A 21,776-nucleotide genomic window follows, 5' to 3' on the forward strand; every position below is an offset into this window, starting at 1 on the left:
ACTGATGAGTGACTTGTTAGATTTACTAATAATATAAATATGTCAGCAAAACTTCTACAATGTCCATGTCCATAAAAACACTTGTAATACATTATAACTGTTTATACACTGAATAATTCATCATAAGCACTCATAAATACACATCATGCTTTCTAACAGTAATCATAACATTATATAGCTTCTTATGATGAATAATAACGTCAGTATAATGGAGGTTATACTTAGTGACAACACAGCTCACACACACTCAGAGGTCTTTATAGTCTCTTCAGAATTCACCAGGGACACTTCAGGCAAGTAGAAGAGTCAAAATGTTAAGCCTTTTTCCACAAAAAAGGTTTTATTGAGAAGGTTTTTCTATAAGTTTGTTCTGAAATGCATTTTTTTTTTTACATATTCAAAAGATATCTTACATGTAAGACAAATTCAGTTATTCAATGCATGGCCTATGTACAATAAATCATATTTTTTTCAGGTGTGGAAAAAGCAATAATGCATGTATGCTTAATTAAAAAAAACAAAACCAAATCTTAGGAGGTGGGACACAAGAATGAATGTGACATGTGAGTTAATACTGCAGCTCCCTGGGAATGCCCTACATTAAAACAGCAAGGACAAAGTGGAAAAAATTCTTTCGACATGTGGACCCCAATGTGAGCTCCACATCCTCTTCTTACAAACCCTGCTCAAACAGCTCTAACAGGGTCACAGATCAGGAAAGTGACAGTACTTGACTTTGACGTTTGACAGTTCAGCGTCTGTTCCACACCTTCATGTGATTGGCAGGCTGAAAAAATAAAATAAAGCTGAAAGTAAAAGTATAAACTAAGATAACACCAAGCAGAGCATTGTGTGACTTTATGCACACAGCAGGCAGGTGACCTCCATCATCCGTGTCGAGTATGCCTGCATACTGAAGCGCTCTTTTGTCAGTCTGGAAAAAAGGACCCAACTCCCGCAGGATTCTTCTCACACACAAATGAAGCCTTTAAATGAATCTCTGGGAGCAACGATCTTGAGTCAGTTAGAAAATCTGATGAAGTACAACTGAAGTGTTGGTCTTTGTATTACTTTGGAAGATTCAAGGAGAGAGCAACAAGCTGTGCAGCCCCACCACCTCGCAGAGTCCCATTTTGGCTGAGATTCCTGAAAATTCCTCAAACATCCTGAAAGTGGAGAGCTGACGACGCAGGAGCTTCAGGCAGATGTAAAATAAATGCAAAGTCGGTGATCCTAATAAAAGTTGGTAGAAGGTGAGAGGACATTGGATTTTTTTTAGAAGAGCAGGGCCCCCATGCTGCCGACTTCGCTTTGTTCTTTTACAAAGATCTCAAAGTACTGATAAATAATGGTGACGGCCAGCAGGATACCGGTGCCTGAGCCAATGGCTCCCAGAAAGTCCGCCATTACTGATAAACCACCGATACACAGTCCACCGAAGGCAGCGGCAGTAGGAATGTACCTAGAACATAAGACAGGGAGATTCAGATGAGTATTAATACACAAAAGTTTACCTTAAAGTGTATCAGCAGAAATGCAAGAATGGTAGATGTTCAAATTCATTCACCGTGTGGAGTCCTGATTAATGGAAGAGTTCGATGTTTAAGAAAATACACTCATCGCTTTCTTGCCGGGAGTTTGATGAGAACATCGACAACACTTTCAAGTCAATCCAATAAATATTCAACGACAGCTGGTTGTCTTATCTTAGCATTAAGACTTGGGCGGAGATAAAGGTTTCCCAGGGTTAGAAGCAACAGGCTTAAATTTTCCTTTGTTCCTTGTGCAATTAATGCACTCAATTTGAGTCTTGTTTTAACTTCAACGGTGACTTAAACAGAACGATCTCATTCTTTTTATTCTTTTATCCTCAGGGTTGTTGTGTTCCTGCGGTGATTGTATGTTATGTCTATTTATTTATATGTTTTAACTTTGCTGCTGATCAATTTTCCCCTGAGGGACAATAAAGATCTGAACTGAACTGCCACGTTCGGGTTTGTGAAGCTGATGTAAACCAAAAGCCGAGAGATCTGTGAATAAGTCGAATTTACCTGTTCAGTTCATGGACCATCGAGGTTTCTCTGTGTCCCCTCATCACCATCTGCTGCTCCTTCAGCTGTTTCGCCACCTGGATGACAATGAAGAACAGAGATTTAAAACACAGCCTGTTGGAAATCAACCCAGAACATCACCTGCCTGAAGGTGGTTACAACTTACATCTTTCGCAGAGGAACCTGACACTTCAATCCAGGTCTTGGAGAAAAAGGCACAAGATCCGAGCATGAAGACAATGTAGATGACTGCGTGGACTGGGTCGTCAAGAACAGAACCAAACGACTCAGGGGGAGACAGGTAGTAACAGAGTCCACCTACAGGGTAGGCGCGGGCTGGACCACCTGACGTTACGTCCTGAAAACATGAGAAACGAATACACGCTTTAAAAGGGCATAAATATGTCCTAGCAGCTTTGGTTAAATATATTCTGTGCAGATGTTTACTACAAAAACGATGCGAAGACATGCAAAAGTAATCCCTCTTAATTATCACTTATGACTCACTAAAGGCACAAACACAACAGGCAGACATCAAAGAACTGTACAGAAATGTATGTAATGCAGGCCGACTGTTGCATCGCCTCATGTTGCTAAAAAATTGCACTTGAGCACACCGCAAAGACTACAGCCAACGGTCAACTAGGACGTACGTCCTGCGCCTGCACGAGAAGAAATAACTCTCCATAACAGCAGGCGGCGGTAGACTATATTTGTCATTCAAAAACAGAAACCGTAAGACTGTCAGGGTGGATTCAAGACACCGTATAGCCAGTTAGCACATTAACACAACCCGATGTTGAAAGAAAAAAAAAAAAAACAGTTCCGAACCGTTTCTGCTGAAGAGCTTAACGGCTAAAAAATAATCTCAACTAATATATTTGTTTTGATCTCACTGGCTCTGGACTTGAGCAGTGTGTTTACTGTCCTCACTTCTGCTTCTGCAGATCAGAGGGATTTCTCTCACTGATGGGCTTTGACGCTGATTCAACATTCTGAATCGGCCAAGAAACAGCCGACAAGTACCGACTTCTGCCAACAGTGCAGGGCACACAGCAAAAACGAAGCGACGGATGCTCACTGATGGCCTGACAAGACCAGCGGCCAAAAGTCAGCCTGATGTGTCAGGACCTTAAAGTGTGTGTTGGTGTTTTAATCTGCAGAGACTCCGCCTTCTGCCTGGAATTAAATTTGTCAAACTGAGCATAAAGGTGTGATTAAATTTTTTTACTTACAGACCAAGTACCGAGCAAATTAACCAGGAAGTTGCCGCTGAAGCGTGTGGAGAGCATCTGGGAGATAACGTACAAGTTGGAGACCAAGGCAGACTGCAGGATAATGGGGATGTTGGAGGTGTAGAAGAGCTTGATGGGGTAGGTGTTGTATTGGCCGCGGTAGCGAGCTGATTTGATGGGCAGATCAACCCTGAATCCCTGTGAGAAGACGTGTTCAACAGCTGTTAAATATTAAACTGTCTACACAATTCAATATCACAGACTCCTCTGCGATTATTTATATTCTTGAGTAAAGCACACTGGAAAAAATGAAGACCAGTGACATGTAGATACAAAATGCAGTCAATTAGAAATTCAAATTTGAAACTTTTAGAAAACCTGCACATCATGAAAGGCCAGAGACTCACCTGAAAGTATATCACTACAGCAAAGACGAAAACTGTGGCGATGAGGTTCATGAGGTTGGGCAGGTTCTGTCTGTAGAAAGCCTCCCTCAGAGCACGCACTTTGTCTGTACGAGTGGCCAGCAGATGGAAAAGTGCAATGATTGCTCCCTCAAACTCTGTACCTAGAAACAGAAAAAGTCACAAGTATGAGGCACAGCCCTGAAAGGAAAAGAGAATTTACACGTTTTAATCTAAATCACTAATTCACCTATCACTCTGTGGTTTCTTACCTCTTCCAGTGTTCACAGTCGTGGGGCTGAAGGCCTTCCAGACAATCGTCTCGCAGATGTTGGTGGCGATGAAGAGCGAGATGCCTGAACCGAGACCATAGCCCTTTTGGAGCAACTCATCCAGCAGCAGCACAATCAGCCCGGCCACAAACAGCTGAGGGAGAACACATACAGTCAGCCGGAGAAGCGCTGAGGCCATCATGTGAAAATGTTTCGTTTTGTTTGAAGAACCTTCGTTGTTTATTCTGACATTGTAAGTGAGAACATTTACCACCACAACTGAACTTTATTTTTAATTGTTTTACTCTGTTTGCATGTTTGCCTTTGTTTCTGTTCTATATGCTTTTGGCTGTCTGCTTATATTGTCTCGATCATTTGTTTCTTGTATTTTTACCCATGCCATCAGTCAAGCGCTTTGGGTCGTCTTTGGGTATGAAATGTCCTTTATAAATACATTTGCATTGCCTTCTCCTTAACTCGACTCGCTGCTCTTTAAAAGCATGGGCGTATGGAGGAGCGCTCCCCGTTCTACTCGAGCATATTTTTACTTATTGAGAAAACTCAGATGATCTAAACAAACATGTAGGTCATGTGATTCTAATTATTACCAATGAATAATGACTATTTGAATTTTATTACTTAATAAGATGATATGCTTCTTCAAAAAGTGTTTTTTTTTTTTTTTTTGCAGAGACTCCGCGTGTATTTTCTTCTTATTTCGCTGTGGTCAGGACATTCCTGGGCACAGCGCGCAGCAGAGGTGGGACTCAATAATAAAGTAGTGACCAGGTGCAGGACTGTAAGCAGCATGCATCAAAGAGGGACTACGAAAATCACGGACACAGGGCAGGAAAAAACACAAACATAGCAAGGCAAAACACCAAGGAGTCAAAGCTGAGGGGGGCTTTCACTGGTGATACTATTTACACACTGTAGCTGACAGTTCCTGAGTTTACCTTTAACGCTCTTTAATTGAAGTAGTGTGTTTAATAGTAACTAGTTTAAATGTCAACATCACTGTAAGTTGATTTATCTATGATAATAAATGTAGTCACAATCCAAATCTGTTTCCTCAGTATTAATATGTAATTCAATCATTTACATTTTCAAGTAGATCCTGAAACCAGTTTTTATTCCAGAATAGGTGTTATTTGTCAAAGTAAATAAAAAATATTCTTACCTGAATGATGATGAGCAGACAGATTCCTGCACCCATCTCAGAGGGATCTCCATACATGCCGGTCATCACATACACGATGGCCTGACCGATGGTGATGATCATTCCAAACACTGAAAAACATGAACAGGGGTTACATCATCTGTGGACATACTAGGTAGTATACTTTTTTTTTTAAAAATCCTTATCGTCCTCTATCATCTTCCTTGTCTATTTATTATTATTGTTGGTACTGAAAAAAAATATAAATCTTGCTGATCCCCTCTCAGTTACAGTAATGTAACAAATCACACAGACTTACATGTACACTAAATACAGCTCCGCCAATCTAAAATATAAAGATAAGTCAAAGCCTTGTTGTAAACATGCAGTAAAACGTTCTCACTGCAGCTTCCAGATCATAGACGACACGCTGATGCTCAGTTCGCTAACCCCTCTCACTTTAAACAGCACATGAGAAACAAGAAACAGGAACTTTCCTTGATTCTGAGGTACTGTAGCATTTCTTCATGGACACTCTGAAACCTAAACTGGACATTTACCATCACTTGACAACCTAACTATTTGTCCTCTGCTCCTATCACCAATAATTGTCTGTCCTGAGCACATCCACCATCTCCCTTTCTCACAACCACATAGTTCTTTACGCACACATTACCCTATTCTACAAAAACGTAATATTTAAACATGTAGATTGCCCTAAAACCCAGTCTTATATATTTTCATATGATAACACTGCAAGTACTAAAACCTGTGCATGGTGTGACATCTTTGAAGTTGTTTTCCTAATCTACTCTCATTCACGTTTGCCCTGTGGAGTGTTGGACAGTGTGTGTGCACGTGAATCCCACTAAGCCAGGTATTAACCCCCTCTAAAGCCACTTTTGTGATTTCAAATTTGCGCTCTCTATCAATTTGAATCCGATTAATCATTCAGCCCTGGGTCATACTTTTGAATTCTAATCATTTGATCACATTTCGCCACCTGATGAGAGTTCATTTACATTTCTGAGCTCCATTGAAGAGGGCTCTGTCCTTTGGTGTGTCTCCAACCTCAATGATCTTAGCTCCAGCAAGCAGCTGCATGATCAGGCCTGAGGTGACGATAGGCGAGATACCCAGCTCCATCAGGGTACCTGGAGGGAGAGATTCAAGTTAGGATATACGAGCAGAGGAGCAGGCACATAATGAATTTATTCAGTTATAAGCTGGAGACATACCTCTGTTAGAGGCCAGAATCACTCTCATCCAGTAGAATGGATCTGCAGAGTCTGAGGACATGATGCCAAAAAGCGGGATCTGCAGGAAAACAGTTATCAGACAGAGAATTAGATTTTTTCAGTTATGCATGATTTAATTGCTCTAATAAAGTGTTAAAAATAATGCTTACACTAAAAGTCTGCGCCTTTCATTCAGAAAATGTAATCAAATCATCAAATATAAAACAATACAAATAATAATACAAATAAATAATACAAATATAAATGAAAACTACTCTTAGCAACACTGTGTGCAAATCCACAATATTTCAGTTTGAACAGCTAGAAATTTGTCAGGACACACATATTCCTAAATAAACCACAAACTCATCCTGCAAAATGCTAATTTCATTGCAGGTGGTTAAGTGTGCCCTGATTTGATTAATCAATCAGCTGAAGAAAATCAATAAAGTTTTTTATTGATGTAATAAGTCCTTTTAATTATTTTTAAAGTTAAAAGCAAACTCTCTTGTTGTCTATGATTAGTTGTGATAGACAGCTGTTAAACGTTGTTGTTTGACAGATGTGTTGCATAAAAAAAAACATTCTACACACCGGGACGACATGTACTCATTTTAACAATAATTTTTTCCTCAGACCTTTGATGAAGGTCATTCAAGAAACTTATTTGATAAAGCTTTGAATATTAAATTGTTATTGATTAAATGAGTGCAAGTACTCTGGTGCACAGTTTTTCTCAAAAAACGTGCAAAATTTTACAAAAACAGTCAAATGCATTTGCACTTCCTTTAGAGTATTTAGAGTAATTAATTGTGACACTTACCTGGCAACAAACCAGAAAGATGAAGAGTGTGATGGCAGTCCATAATACTTTCTCTCTGAACTGGATCTGTTGGACAATCACATTATGAGAAGGTTATAAAAAAAAAGAGCTAAAGCAATGCTTTGTGTTTTTTAACATCCAAATGCAAATTTACTAATAAAATGACCATATAACATACCTTTCTTTCAGGTTTTTGGATCTCTGGCAGCACTGCACAGAATGGCTTTATCACTTCAAGGAATTTGACTGAAAACAAGAAAACATGAGTGTTCATGTGTGTAAACTGGGGAATAATAGCTGGTCACAGTGGGACGTGGCAGTGAATAGTGGGCGGACTCAAGACAGATTTAATTTTACAATAATCTAAACCAAATAAATTTGACTGTCAAAAAAAGCATATTGTATCACGGCGATTGTAGGTATTTTCCTATACATTTATTTGATCAAAAATGTCTCTTATTAGCATCAGGTGGTGATTTAAAGACAGCAGACTGCAGACAACACCGGCTGTGTTATGCGTCGTCATCACTAGACTGTCATGTCTTTGAATGAGTAGCTAACAAGTTAGCTTACAGGATGTTTCCTGCCGACAAGAACAACCGCGTCGCTTCTAAAATCACACTACAAGCATAAAACCCAGCTTACAAAAACACCACCTTTCTGTTTCATCGAATCGCCAAACAATTTCTCATCACGAAAGTCTCATAATAGTTCAAAAGCAGCTGCTAACTAGCTAGCAACGTTAGCTAGCCCGCTATCAATGCCAGCGCTAACACCGTTAGGTGCTAACGAAGTTTACAAAACAGTCTGAAGCGTATTTAGGGTTTTTATGCACAAACTGGACACATTAGTGTCAAACAAGTCGTGTGCTAAAGTCATACTCACTGCCCATGATGTCCCAACTGTCCACCTACGTGGTTCTTCACTGTAAATCTGAGCAGACCTCACTACTACTGACTGACTGAGCCACCGGGAGGAGGAGAGGAGGAGGAGGAGGCGCGGAGGAGGAGGAGAAACTTTAGAGACACGTCACCACTACAGACACGGAGCACGACCATTTAAAGCACCAGCCTCCGCCACCCAAACCACTGACTGCATACAGATGAACAGTCTATGATCCAAACATGTTATCCACAGTGCAGAACATGTAGTTAATTTCATTTGATTAATATGATTATAATTATTATTTTTTAAATACAAAATTTCCACCCTGTATGAACCAGTCCACCCATAGAGGTTATATATTTGAGTGCCTAGGATGAACACTTTTTTTCTGACACTTTACCACTATACTTGCTATAGTATAATGCTAAAAAAATCCCTGCGATGTTATGAGGATGAAATGTTTCTGCATGACAGGAACAACCCTATCATTATTTGTTATTATTATCATCATCATAATGAAAATGGACATAGTCATAATGTGTTTATGTCTTTAACTTGTGTATTTAATTTATGTTACCTAAAGACAATAATTTATGTTACCTAAAGACAATACCCATCCCAGCACCATCCTGTGCCAAAATGTTGCTGCTTGCAAATTGTGGAACATTTCTTACCAAGTTCCTCGTTACCTTTTGTTCCCATATTTTTGTTTTAAAAAAATTACACCAGTTCAAGGTTTAAATACTCATAAAAGACACCTGAAAGCAGCACTAGAAAAGTAATGTCGCCCCAGGTTTCAAAGGGTTGCAGTAAAGACAATTAGCACAGTACAATCAAGACTAACATACAAGTAGTCAAACAATTACAGTGTACAATATTCATAAATAACTGATTTAACCATCAGGCCCTTCTGCGACCCTTTAAGGGCTCTTCAATTGTTTTTTTTGTTTTTTTTTTTGCTCTCATTTTGGCAGTTATTATGCTGAGACGATGATATCTGACAAAGATGTTCATTTTTAATGAATTTTGGAATTTCAGCATCATCACAGAAAAAAACAAATTCTTCCCCCTGGAGCCCTTTTTGTCCCCATTGACTGTCATTAAAAGCACTTATTTTCATTTACTTCCATTGCAATACAGAAATGTGAAATCCTGTTAATTCCTCTGTAACCCTGTCATGGAGAGGCCAAAAAAATGCACACACACAAAATCACCACCAGATGTCGCCATTTCCCCATGTTTGCAGAGATGCATTGTGGGAGATAATTACCTTGTTTGAACTGAGAATATGATAGTGCCTGAAGGCCTGTGGAATAAATTATTTCAACTAAAACTATTTTGGGTGTGTTCTGTGGATGTCAGAGTGTGGTGTGTATATGTATTGAGAAATTAGTGTGTGTGTGTGTGTGTGTGTGTGTGTGTGTGTGTGTGTGTGTGTTTGAGTGCGTAGGTGTAAAAGAAAAAAAATAGAGAAAAAAAGAGAAGATCTTTTCCTCATATCATGACTGATAAAGCAGGTCTTCACCCTCTCAAGGATTTTTTCCGCTGCGCATTTATGATTTTCTTAGGTAGGGTAGGCTACATGTGCTTGATTTTCCCATGTCCGCAGTGGAGAGTAATGCTAATATCATTCTTTTTTTAAAAAAAAACAACAACAAAAAACAAAAGTTGTTTAATTATTTAATAGGCCATGTTTAAACCTAAATGCTTAAACTTCAATATTCGGGAGAACTATAGCTATTTTATTATTATTATTTTTTTTAAATCATTGACTATGCATCTCTAAACAGCGTGAAGTAAATTTTCACTGTTAGTAGTTACTCGTCTTCCCCAAAAAAGAGAAGAAGACAGTAATTTCATTGAAACTATTTTCAGGAAGTGAGATTTTTTTTTTGGAGGAAACTCAAATTAGCACAGCAAACTGCAAACTGTCACTCTTTTTTTCTTTTAGGTTTCATGTTATCTGTTTGTCTTTAACTTCCACCTTCCTTGCAAAGTGAAATTATGTGGAAAGCTGGCCTGACCCAAAAATGTAAAAGCATATTTGTAAAACTTCCACCCTGTTAGGTCTATAGTCCATTATGAACCAGTCCACCCACAGGGGTTATTCATTGGAGAGCCTAAGACTTACTTTTTTCTTCAACATATCACTATATAATGCAAAGAAAAAATAATATAGAAGTTATGAGGCTGAAATGTTGCGGCATAACAGGAACAGCCCTATTATTACTTATTATCATCATCATTATTATCATCATAATTTGTTTATATCTTTAAATTGTGTATTTAATGTGTGTTACCTAAAGACAATACCCATACCAGCACCAGCCTGTTCACATTGGTGCAGTACAGAAGTATCCGCTGTTGTGCCACCAGACTACAGAGTAGCTTCTTTCCTCACGCTGTAAGACTCCTCAACTTGTTTTCTGTTTTCCATCCTAATATAATTTCTGTTTTTATTTAGTTCTTGTGTAGCATAAATGGACTACAGCTTGCATCTCATTGTGAAACCCTGTGTTGTTAAGTGTGCAACTGGCCATTTGTAATGGTAGAGTACATGACTAAGGATAGTTTTATCTTTTGCCACAGCTGAAATATGGATAAAGGGAAAGGAACAAGTGGCTGCCAAATTATTGGGATGTTTCCATGGTAACCACCACTGTAAGAAGCTGCACTTTTGGTTCTGGGCAGCATATATATCTGACCAGCAGATATTTCCCCTTCAACTATTCCTCTCAACATATCTCCACCAGAGAGCAGCACTGGCCTTAAAATGACCTATGAGCTAGTTCAGGAAATGCAGGCAGCTGAGGACAGACTGAGACAGGGTGTCCCTCAGAGCAGCCTGACTGTCAACAAAGTTAGAGCCACACACTTCAGGATGGGGTCAATAAAAAAAAGGAAAACTTCACAATGTCAACCAATTTCATGTTGTAGCCCTGGAACAAATCCTTTATTTGTAAAGAGAATCATGTTAAAATGTTTTTATTTGGGAGATGTTGACTGGTGTTAAATAATATTAAGAGTTATTGTAGACAAAAGCCCCATAAACTTGCATCAACAACTGAAGATGCACCATGACAGCAGTGTCATTAGTGCACGCCAAAAAGAGTGACTGAAAACAATTGTATTTGGTTATTTCTTTCTTTGCGGTAAATGCTGAAGGACTATCAGTCAATAGGACGTCATAAAAAGTTTTCAAAACATTTCTCACACTGTTGAAAGAGGAGGACTGCACACATAGTGTAGCAGAGAAAGAGCTCAGTCTTTCAGAGCAATGCCTGATAACAGAGTGCCCACAGTGTCACGGCGCACGGGGAAAGATAAGTGAGAGGGCGCTCCAGCAGAATAAAGCCTTATCTAAGGCATTGTCTGTTGACAGAGAGGCTCTTCATTTGGTTCTCACACTGCAGGACTCAGGTGGGCTGAGATCAGTGTTCAAGTCCTCTCCAGCAACACCACAGTGTAAAAATACTCCACAAAAGGTCCTGCATTTAAAATATGTTAATGGTCCAGTTTGTGGAATTTAGGGGGCATCTATCGGCAGACATGGAACATAATATTCATACTTATGTTTTCTTTAGTTCATAATAACTGAAACTGAATTGTTGTGTTTTATTGAGAAGTGGATACAGTGTTAGAGGTGGGGCACAGTTGATTCACAGGAAAGTTGCTTAGTGAAGCCAGAGTCTCATGAAGCCAAAAAACTGTCAGACCTACTGGGTGTAAAACGCATTGTTGAGCCCATAGAGCAAGCAGACTTTGCCAGCTGTGGGCAGGTATAACTGAAAAAAGGCCAAAATCTTTAAGCATGGAAAGTTTACCTTCTTAGAGACAAGTGGTTCTCGTGGGACTGCAACACTACAAACATGATAACATCTTGTGGACACTGATCCATTGCTGTAGATTAAATTACCCAACAGTATACGATGTAGATAAAATTAGCACAACCTTAAACATCTACAGCAGTTAAATAAAACATACATATTATTGAAGCAGTAATATTAATCTACAATCATAACAAACAGCAGTAAAACACTAACGGGGATTTTTAGCACAATGAGTAGTTTAACTTTTGATATTTAAATACTTCAGTCAATTCTGCTGATAATACATACTTAAAGGAGACAGATACTTTACTTATTCCTGGGGGGAATTCTCATGTCACAACAGCAGTACATGAATAAAACTACACTGAACAAAGAAAAGTGCATCAGATAAATTCAAATTCACCAAATTTGGAGATAGATGGATTTCACTGGACCATAAGAGTGTGAAAAAATGTAATCTTAAAATTAACTTGTGACAATTGCTGTTAGACAAATGTGGCGACAAAAAAATACTATATTTGCCTTTGAGATGTAAAGGAAAACTACACAGGGTATCAACACTGAAGTCAAATACAAGCACCTGTTCATGTCATCATTTAATAACAATAACCGGTTCTTCTCGTTTTGAGAACACCAGCTCAAGAAGCAAACACAGAACAGCTCCAGGCCACTTGGATGGTAAATATGGAACAACAGACAGTAAAGGTTTCTTCAGTCATCACTAAAGTGACTTCATGTAAAAAGTGTGGTATCTGCATTTCAAGCGCTCAAGAGAAAAGTCTGATTTGAGACCAAAAAAATTAACATATACCCCTTTTTCACCAAAATTAGCTTGTGTATCTGGGTAAACATAGGAAAACCAGCTAAAAAAGAGTGACAAACTCCCTTCCCCTTGCCAGCAGCAGACGAGTGTTCGAGATCACCAACAGGCCGGAAAACAGGGTTAGTAAACAATAGAAAGCATCATGGAGGCCGGTGAAAATGTTACAGTGGTTATGTTGCTCACTTATACAATCTCTATTTCCAATCTTTGAATGATGTTTGAGCACCACTTGGAGAAAAACGGACAGTATTTTGTGGTGGTGTGTTATTGCATTGTACTGGTAAAGGGGCTAAAACAAGTCATTGAGTCAACTGACATGGATGTAAATGTCGATTACAACCTTTACCATTACATACAAAAGCCAGATGTTAGGTGATGGAAAAGGGGCTATATATATAGTTTGGTAGCTAAAAATGTCATAGGCTGTTTTTTAAAGCAGCTGATTTAAATTTTTTTTAAAAGTTGTGCTTATTTGCTCTACTGCTGAGTTAGATGAAAAGATCGATGCCAGCTTAGTTTAGCACAACAATGACTAGAAACACAGGGAACCTGGCTCGACTGGCAACCAATGGAGGAAGAAAGTTCCAGCCAAGCCAAAGTCTGTTACATAACCCCTTTGAAACAGCAAATTGTTGAACAGACAGACGTCATCGATCATCTCATCTAACTCTCAGGGAGAAGGTGAATGAGGAAAATGTCAAACTTTTCTTTTACGTTATTTAAAGACTGTCATTTTCCTTGTTTTGGACAATGTATGTGTCTCTTTTCCAGTATTTCAAAGTAGGAAGATTGTGGGAAATAAGGTTAGGGATAGAGATGGGGAATGACATGCAGTTCATTGTCAGTGCCATAACCCCTAATAACGCCTTAACCCCCATGAAGTTATAAAATGTAGGGCTGGATATTGTTTAAAAAAATATGATAACATTAACAAAACCAGCCTTTAAATGATATCAATACCAAAAGATCAGTAGTTCCCAACCTTTATCCTCAAGAGACCCTTTTTCTGTCATTGAGTAAACTGATGACCCCTGACTAAGTGACATATTTTAAGGATATTTCATGTCATATTCCCACCTGCAGGAAGTTTGTATAAAATGAGCGATTAGCATTAATTTAATTATTTAATTATTTCCTGTTGATATTACATCAGTGATAATTTTTTCTGAAAATTTCTGGAACTTTTTATATTATTCTATGTATTTATTTATCTAATTTTTACAATTTCAAGAATTATACATACTTAGAGGGATTGTTTTTTTTTTTGTTTTTTTTTTTAGAAATTTACTGTTTTACTTCCTTTTGCCTGGTCACAGATAAATTAGGTCTTTGGTTGTTTTAACTGCATACTGTTTTAATGCAGGACGAGGCTGTTTAGCAGAGAATGAAAGCTCAGTTAATATGGCTTGCCTTCAGGTAAAGTTCAAAATAACAATTTCATTTAGGTTTCTTCAATTAATAAATTGAAGAGATTTAGGCCTACTGTATATGACCAAAAAAAAAAAAGATTTCTTAAGCCCCTTAAAATCAAGTGGGCCTTGAGTGAGCCTTGCGAACACCTATGAGTACTCTGCACTCAAATTCCCCACAGACTTCATGTGTTGTAGCTGCTGCTGCAGGAGTGTGATCTCAATGCTAGGGACAGTTGTGACACCATAACATGGCTAACTGTTAGCATTACAGGGATAACTGTAGTACCTAATGCTTATTTACAGATTTACCAACAGACTCAAGTTGTTGTGGTTTCAGAGTGAGTTTGTTGGGACTGTTTTACAGCTCTGTGTTGGATGTTCCTGCTGTGTTAGCTCATGTTAGCTGAGCAGTCATTGAACTCACTGTTTGTAATAACAGAAAGTCTGCTGATCAGGCATTGGGACACGTTGGGATCAGACCTCCAGCACAAAAAGGATCAGATGTAGATTTATACAGCTCATTTAACAGTAACAAAAACTCTTCTTTTCAGTTGATTTTAGACTAAAGAAAACACAGTTATTATATTTCATTCCATTTCTTACAATATATCCCCCTAAATCCTACACACTGGACCTTTCCTACAATAGTTAACTTTGTCCTTGTGACAGTGTAACACACAAAAAAATTTATTTGGCAGCTGGCAGTGTTACATAAGAGTCTTGACTACTGTATCGTTAAGGAATGCTGAATTCCTTTAACTGGTACAATTGTTCTTTACTCCTCTGCTTTTTTTCTCTCCAACATTCGTCTCATTCTTTGTTGTGTCCCGGAGAGTTCAACCTCCTCTGACGTAAGAGACAAGTGTTTCACTCTCTTGTTCTGTAGACCAGTCAACACTTGCCATCGAAAACCGGGTCACTTACCACACACAGTCCCTCTCTGTTTCCATCATCAAAAGGCCCACATTCACCTCTAATTTGAACTGTTTAGTGTTTGTTTGAATTGTTTTGCTTACTGCACATCTATGTGTGTGTAAAGCAGTTTATTACACTGGTAGGTTACAGGAACAGGGGGAATAAAAAGGGAGGTAAAAGCAGATGCCAGGGCAGGGGCAGTGCAGATATTGTAAACATTTAGGGTTTGGCCCAAACCTAGGGGGTCTAGGGATAGGCTCGCTCTAAAAGATTTTGTTTTACCATTTAGATAATCTATATACACAGGAGAGGATCCCCTGGACCCCCTGACAGGGGTCAACTCAAAGCCCTGAATGTCCTCAATTCCTAGAAATGCCCCTGTGCAAACTTGACCTGTGTGGGACTGATGTGGCTGGCTGTAAAGCCATGTTCAGCATAATAGCAACTATCTTTTTTATGACACATAAAAACTTCAAAATTCACGAGATGAGCATTTGCTGACTCTACAGCTTGTGTTAATCAAAGACCTTATTTCAGGCACCTAAAAAGAAAAAAAATGTCTGATGTTGCCATCCCTAACTAACAAAACATAGGCAGGGTAGGCATTAGGCACACATTTACTCCTAAAACGTGTTTTGTTTTATGGTTGAGTGAAGAAAAATCAGCTACATTACAATCCATACCATAATAATCCAAGCTGCTCTTATTGAAAAATAAATGATCTCCAACAATGTCTTGTATATGTGGTCTTGAATACTCTGAACAGAATATTAGGCCAACAGAAGGACATTTACATTATCATATTAGATGGAAAAGCAAAGATTTGGGACTTTAAAACATTCGGGACTGGAGCCCCAGAGCCCACCCCCAACTCTGCCCCTGCATCAGCAGCTTTGGAAAGGCCTCAATCTGTTGTTTACAGTGACAGGACAATACAATATTCTTTACCAACTCCCGGGATTGTCCATGAGGTCCTTTGAGGGGACGGGGGAACAGTGCAAGGGTGGGAGTAAAGAGTCACAAGATCACCATGAGACCGAGCGGAGTGAGTCACTCCCTTCTCAGCTGTCTCAGCCAGATTCTTCGCTGGCACCCTGGAAAAACTGTTCAACACCGGTCAATCAAGAAAAACCTGCTGAGATGTCTCTGCCTCTACATCCACCTTTCTCTCTCCTCTTATAAATCCATAAATGACTGATTTTCATTCGCCGTTTGATCGACTGCATTTACTGGTGGCTCACTGTTGACCACAACTACGCTCTTATGTCTGAGCAGCCTTCAATGCTCTGATTCTGATTCTGTGGTAAACAGCTGCTGTGATCTCATGGCGACCTACAGACTGCAGATATATATACTCCACTACCACATCCATACAGTATATGTGCTGTACAAGAGGTCAGGGGTTGGGGTCGTGGGTCTTAACTGGTGGATTTGGCTGTGATCCAGCAGGCATAAGAACATTGTGTCCTAGACATCATGCTCCTGGTTATATAAACATCCATAGATCAAAGACAGCTAACTCCTCCCTGCAGATATTTACTCACACAGCATTAGAGGGTTAATGAGGAACAGTGCGGCTCTTCAGCTTGAAATAATCGTGGCGGGTTAGAATAGAATAGAATATTCCTTTATTGATCCCCCATTGGGGGAAATTCCAAATGTTACAGCAGCATGAAAAAAGAAAAGTGAAATGTAACAAAGAAAATAACAATAACAAATAACAATAAATAAGTAATAAAATAAGTATGTACATAGAGGAAATAAGGTATGTACACATAATAATAAGTAAATAATAGAATAGTTAACATCAAATATAAAGATATAAGTCTTTCAAAGTGAAGCTGGAAATCTGAACATTATCCATACAGTAACGTAAAGCTCAGAGTATATAACCATGCTACTGGTTCTGTGAGGCAGTATTTAGGCACCGCAGTGCTTTAAGGTAAATGTCAGCATGTTAAGATGCTCACAATGACAAGGTGATCATGCTGATGTTAAGCGTGTATAATGTTTATCATGTTAACTATGTTAGTTTAGCATGCCAACACGGCAACATTTGCTAATTAGATCTAAAAAAGAAGCACAGATGCGTCTGATGGGATTGTCATTAGTTTTGGAGATATTTCGTAAAATACATCAAAGTGCTATATAAATAAAATTTTAACTTGATGGTTGTCGAGAGAGATTTGAATATTAACAGACTAATAAATGGAGTGAACTTGTGTCTTGTAAACATTGGCTTGTCTTTAAAATTGACTTTTGAATGAATGTGTGTTGATTTGAACAAATGTATATATGAATCCAAGATTTACATTTTGCACAAATACCTAAATGTTTTTTCCCATGTCCATGTGCATGAGTTGCAATAAGACAGTCTCAAATACAAAAGTGGCTTGATCACAGGACAACTGAAATTATTAGGGTGAAATACTGGTAATTTGGGCCACTTTCTGATAATTTAAACAACCCTCTGCATCATTTTTTGTTATGATCCAAATGTCTAAACCCTTTGTATGTTTCTATTCCAAATGGCTTAAGAAACATTATAAACACAAGATGGATAATTCCTCCTCAAATACACATTGACCCGTAACCTAATTTTGTCCAATAAATCTGTATAAGTCAGACACCTTTATTGGCAAATTGGGACAATTTGTCCTAAGAAAGACATTGATGTCTGTACAAAATTTCACTGAAAAACACAAACTTCAACCTGCTGGAGGCACCAGAGGAAAATTCTGGGCATCACCAAAGTACGTAGGAAACACATCTGTACTGATGAATGGTAACCATGAATGTCTGTACAAAAATTTAAAGCAATGTAACAGTTGTCAAGATATTTCAGTCTGGATTGCAATCCTTACAGCCACACTGCTAGAATGGCTAAAACAGGTGTCCCTATCCATCAGCCTTTAATCCTGCTCAGTTTGAGTGGGGGTATACATACGAAAGTGACGTGCAATGTCTAAACTGGAGATAAAGCTTTGTAAATAATAGCACCTTCAAATCCCAAAGGTGCAGAGCGGAGAGGCACTTGCTGTATTTGTTGTTGTGCTTATCTCCCTCTAACAGCTGTGCTCAGCGTAGCTTCAGTGTAAATGTCTTATGTAACCTGTTTAAAGGTTCCCTGACATCAATGCTCTTAATGTAAACACAGCCATGATGGCCAAATGAACCCAGCGTAGTCATGTGTAGTCTCTAGTTTTAACCAAATTAATTGCAAAGTGTGTAAAATGACCAGTTGTTCGCTGATAATGTTAAAACTTGAAATACGAGACAACAGCTAAGTCACTGAAAAAAAAAACATACATAAATATAGTTTAAAGACAACCAGCAGTTATCAACCATCTAAATATAATAGGTGAATTATTTCTAAAGCATCACTCAAAACAATACAACACAAATTGAAGAAGACTGGCTTTGTCTACTGAAGGCGAGACAACCTGCTGCAAAATCCCTTCAAGACAAATAAAAGAGCCAACGTGACATGAAACCATTGTCACTGTTCCCTGCTGTAATCTTTATTACAGTAATTAAAAGGTATCCAGCTACAGAGGACTTTCATTAAAACATCCTGCCTACACCTCCTCCACCCACACGCACGACATACTCACTCATTATAATCCATCTACGGGCACTGCAATTACTTCGGGGAAAGAGTCTGGTGTCACGGCACGTATGAAGTGGAAAATGTATGTGAAGAGGATTAATGCCTCCATGTTTTAACCACCAGAGAACCAAAACAATCCCAGTGACAGGAGAATGTGGTGGGAGTGACAAACCATAACACACGCTGCAAGAGTTAACCGGCCTTAACTGGACAGAAGTCATCAGGCTTAATCCAGATTATTCCAGACTACGAAGCGTACACTCATAGTTTCCCGGCCTGTCTTGTCCTGTCTGGGTTATTTTAAGCACACATAGTCGTGCACTTAACTGTGGTTGCTGCAGGGAGGATGAGTGTGTGTGCGCTGTAATGTGGGTACAGATATCTCTCCACATCTTATTGGTTGGTTTGACTGGCTGAAGGGGCTCACATGCTCACACACGCTCATATAAAGTGCTCAGATATATTATCTTCACTGTGGATGTTTTTGACAGCTGCTTATATCAGGCTGAAAGAGGTGTCAGCATCGCTAACGTCACTCCTCCTACAAATATCTCTCACAGCCTCTCTGTTTGTACTTACTGAATTAAATGGTATTTAACAGGTTATATTACTACCAATGAGAACATAGACAGGTGACAAATAATGGAAAAAAAAAACTGAATAATTCAGTTGATGCACAGATGCTTCCATGCTTGTGCAGTGCATTATACAATTAAGCACTTGAAATCTTTTCATGCTCAAGATTGCAAGAGGGAAAGATCTAATTGACTTTGCGATGTGATTAGTTACTGGGGAACAGATGGGACGTCACTTCGGTCACAAACACTGAGTGGCTTAAGTGATATTTGATTCAGGTCTATAGGAAATCACAGGATGTCAACTGTGCATTTAAATCCATCTGCTGCCTATTTCAGAAGGAATACTGAAGCCCCCAGGAGGTGTGCTGAACTTTAAAGCCAATTTTACAAAGTTGCCAAAGTAAATTTGAATTTCCTTGGAAATTTACTACAACGTGGCTAACTTTGTGTTGCATTGCCTGTGTGTTAAGTGCATAAGAACATAATTGTTAACCTGTAACTGCATCTTTTAACATTTTATTTAGATCTACATAATGACTTGTATTTTATCTCTGTTTACTGTCTATTCCTGTTTCTTGTTGCTATTGCTGCTCTGCACGTCTGCATGTAATCCTTCGCTGTGCGTCATTGCTTTGTGCTGCTTGCATGGCTATTTGTGCTAAAATGCTGTTTCTTGTTGCTTTGCATGGCTTGTTTTCTGTCTTGAGAATTCCTTTTTGTCATTGCTGTTGGTGTCTTTATGGTGCCCTGCTGTCTGTTCTGTAAATTTGATCATTTTTTAAGTTTAAAAACATTTTGTCAAAGGACTGCAGTTGAAAATTAGCCAGCTGGCTAACACTGGCACATTTACAGAAATTCCCATTGTGTGTTGTCCTTATAAATAAAACAAAATAAAGAAGTGATTGCGAAGGCATAACCTGCATTACTCTCCCTTTGATTGGGGAATACTCGTTTCTGTCATTACTTGGGTTGGTTAAGTTTAGGCAATGTCAGGGTTAGTCAATCAGAGACAGAGTGAGGCAGAGCTGGACGGGTCATACCTTCACTGTCCTCGGCATTGCAAATTTGCATGACCAAAAGACTAAACTTGCATGGTGAAGGAGACATCGGTAAATTAGTGGATACATTTGTATTTTAGTGTCACATCCCAAGCAAAATGACTAGATCTGAATTTGATCCACTTGGTCCAAGAACACTTGGAAAGCCTAGAAGAGCGGCATGGATAAATATTTTTATCCCCATTCAAGTTAGCAGAGCACTAATTCGGAAGTAGCTGGCTTGGCTGGCTGAAGTCTTTGGCTCTGTGGGCCCCACGGTGGGAGGTGAGTGCCTATAAAAGTTGCTCAGTGATGCATAAAGCCAAAAAGTTCAGCTGCTGCATATAACATTACCTGAATGGTCGACACTGCTTCTGCACTGTGTAGCCCATAGAACAAGAGCACCAGAGATTTCCACCAGCTGAGTTGGCTACCTTAGGTTAAGCACTCCACTAACTTAGATGGGGATGAAATGATTCAGTCGTGTGGCTCAATGTGGTCAAATGTTATCAGACCAAATTAAAGAAATCCTGATAGTGAAACGGTTGTGATGTAAAAAAAAAAAAGAAAAAAAAAAGTATCCACTGATTTACAGATGTCTCCTTGGCCATGTAAGTCAATAGGAAAAAGTCTTTTTACGCTACAGGACATCACGTGACAATATAATGACACTGTTTGGGCAATATGAAAATTTGTTTTAAAGCCTGGCACACTTCCTTGGGACCTGGCTTTCACAGGAATGAATTGGGCCCTACCTCCAGTGCTGTATCAACTTCTCTTAATACATCCACGAGAATTCTTTCCCCTTCGACTATCTACCTGTTACCATTTTTAAAAGCTCTGTTGATAGTCTGACATAGCCACACCTATCTCCACACTTTGTTTTAGCACTGTGGATGAAAAACAACCTCCAAGCCACCAACCCACATGCTATAACAACTTTTAATGTTTAATGTGGGGATTTAGCCATGTTAAAGTCTGAGCTCGCCTCTGCAAATGTTCGACTAAAACATTTCCCACCTAACATTATTTTGCAAGGGCACAGTCGCTGCATGCTGGGCTTAGTGCTGCCCAAGATGATTGTGATTGGTTTAAAGAAATAAAAACATCCTAGAGTGTGTTTTTTCCCCTTAGTGCAGAATGAGGACAGGTTCAGCAAGACCTTTCTCCGGCGCTGGCACAGATCTAAAACGAAGTGTGGATATAAGTCTGGCTATGTGAAACTAATAGGAAGTGTACAGGCCTGGATGTTTGGCCCTGAAAGTGAGGGGGCTTTTTTATGCTGCGCTGCACATTTCCCTGGCATGATTTGGGCCCACCTGTCACTTACCATCCATCTGTATAAATATGTGAATTAGACTGTGTGTGAGAGCCTGTTCACCAGACAAGAGACACTGGTCTCTTGCTGCTCTCAAAATTTATATAAATAAACTTAGAGAGCAGCTGCTGATGGCCTGACACACCCGCCGATGGCAGCTGGTGAGAAATAAGGCACAACACCACT

At 39.1% G+C, this 21,776-nt stretch overlaps 1 protein-coding gene across 1 annotated transcript; it reads right to left on the reverse strand.

The window, feature by feature from the left end:
• Positions 1 to 314: 314 nt before the first annotated feature.
• sec61a1a (SEC61 translocon subunit alpha 1a) lies at positions 315 to 8,205 on the reverse strand. Its single transcript, XM_042504123.2, has 12 exons — positions 8,068 to 8,205; positions 7,361 to 7,428; positions 7,183 to 7,248; positions 6,360 to 6,438; positions 6,144 to 6,275; positions 5,143 to 5,252; positions 3,963 to 4,116; positions 3,694 to 3,854; positions 3,287 to 3,484; positions 2,218 to 2,409; positions 2,052 to 2,128; positions 315 to 1,462 (listed from the first exon to the last, which is right to left on the reverse strand). The coding sequence occupies exons 1-12, from the start codon at positions 8,072 to 8,074 to the stop codon at positions 1,276 to 1,278; spliced, it is 1,431 nt and encodes a 476-aa protein (XP_042360057.1). The 5' UTR covers positions 8,075 to 8,205; the 3' UTR covers positions 315 to 1,275.
• Between the last annotated feature and the right edge of the window lie 13,571 nt (positions 8,206 to 21,776).

Source organism: Plectropomus leopardus, chromosome 2 (assembly GCF_026936395.1).
Source record: "Plectropomus leopardus strain MGB_pleo_1.0 chromosome 2, ASM2693639v1, whole genome shotgun sequence".
NCBI classification, from domain to species: Eukaryota; Metazoa; Chordata; class Actinopteri; order Perciformes; family Serranidae; genus Plectropomus; species Plectropomus leopardus.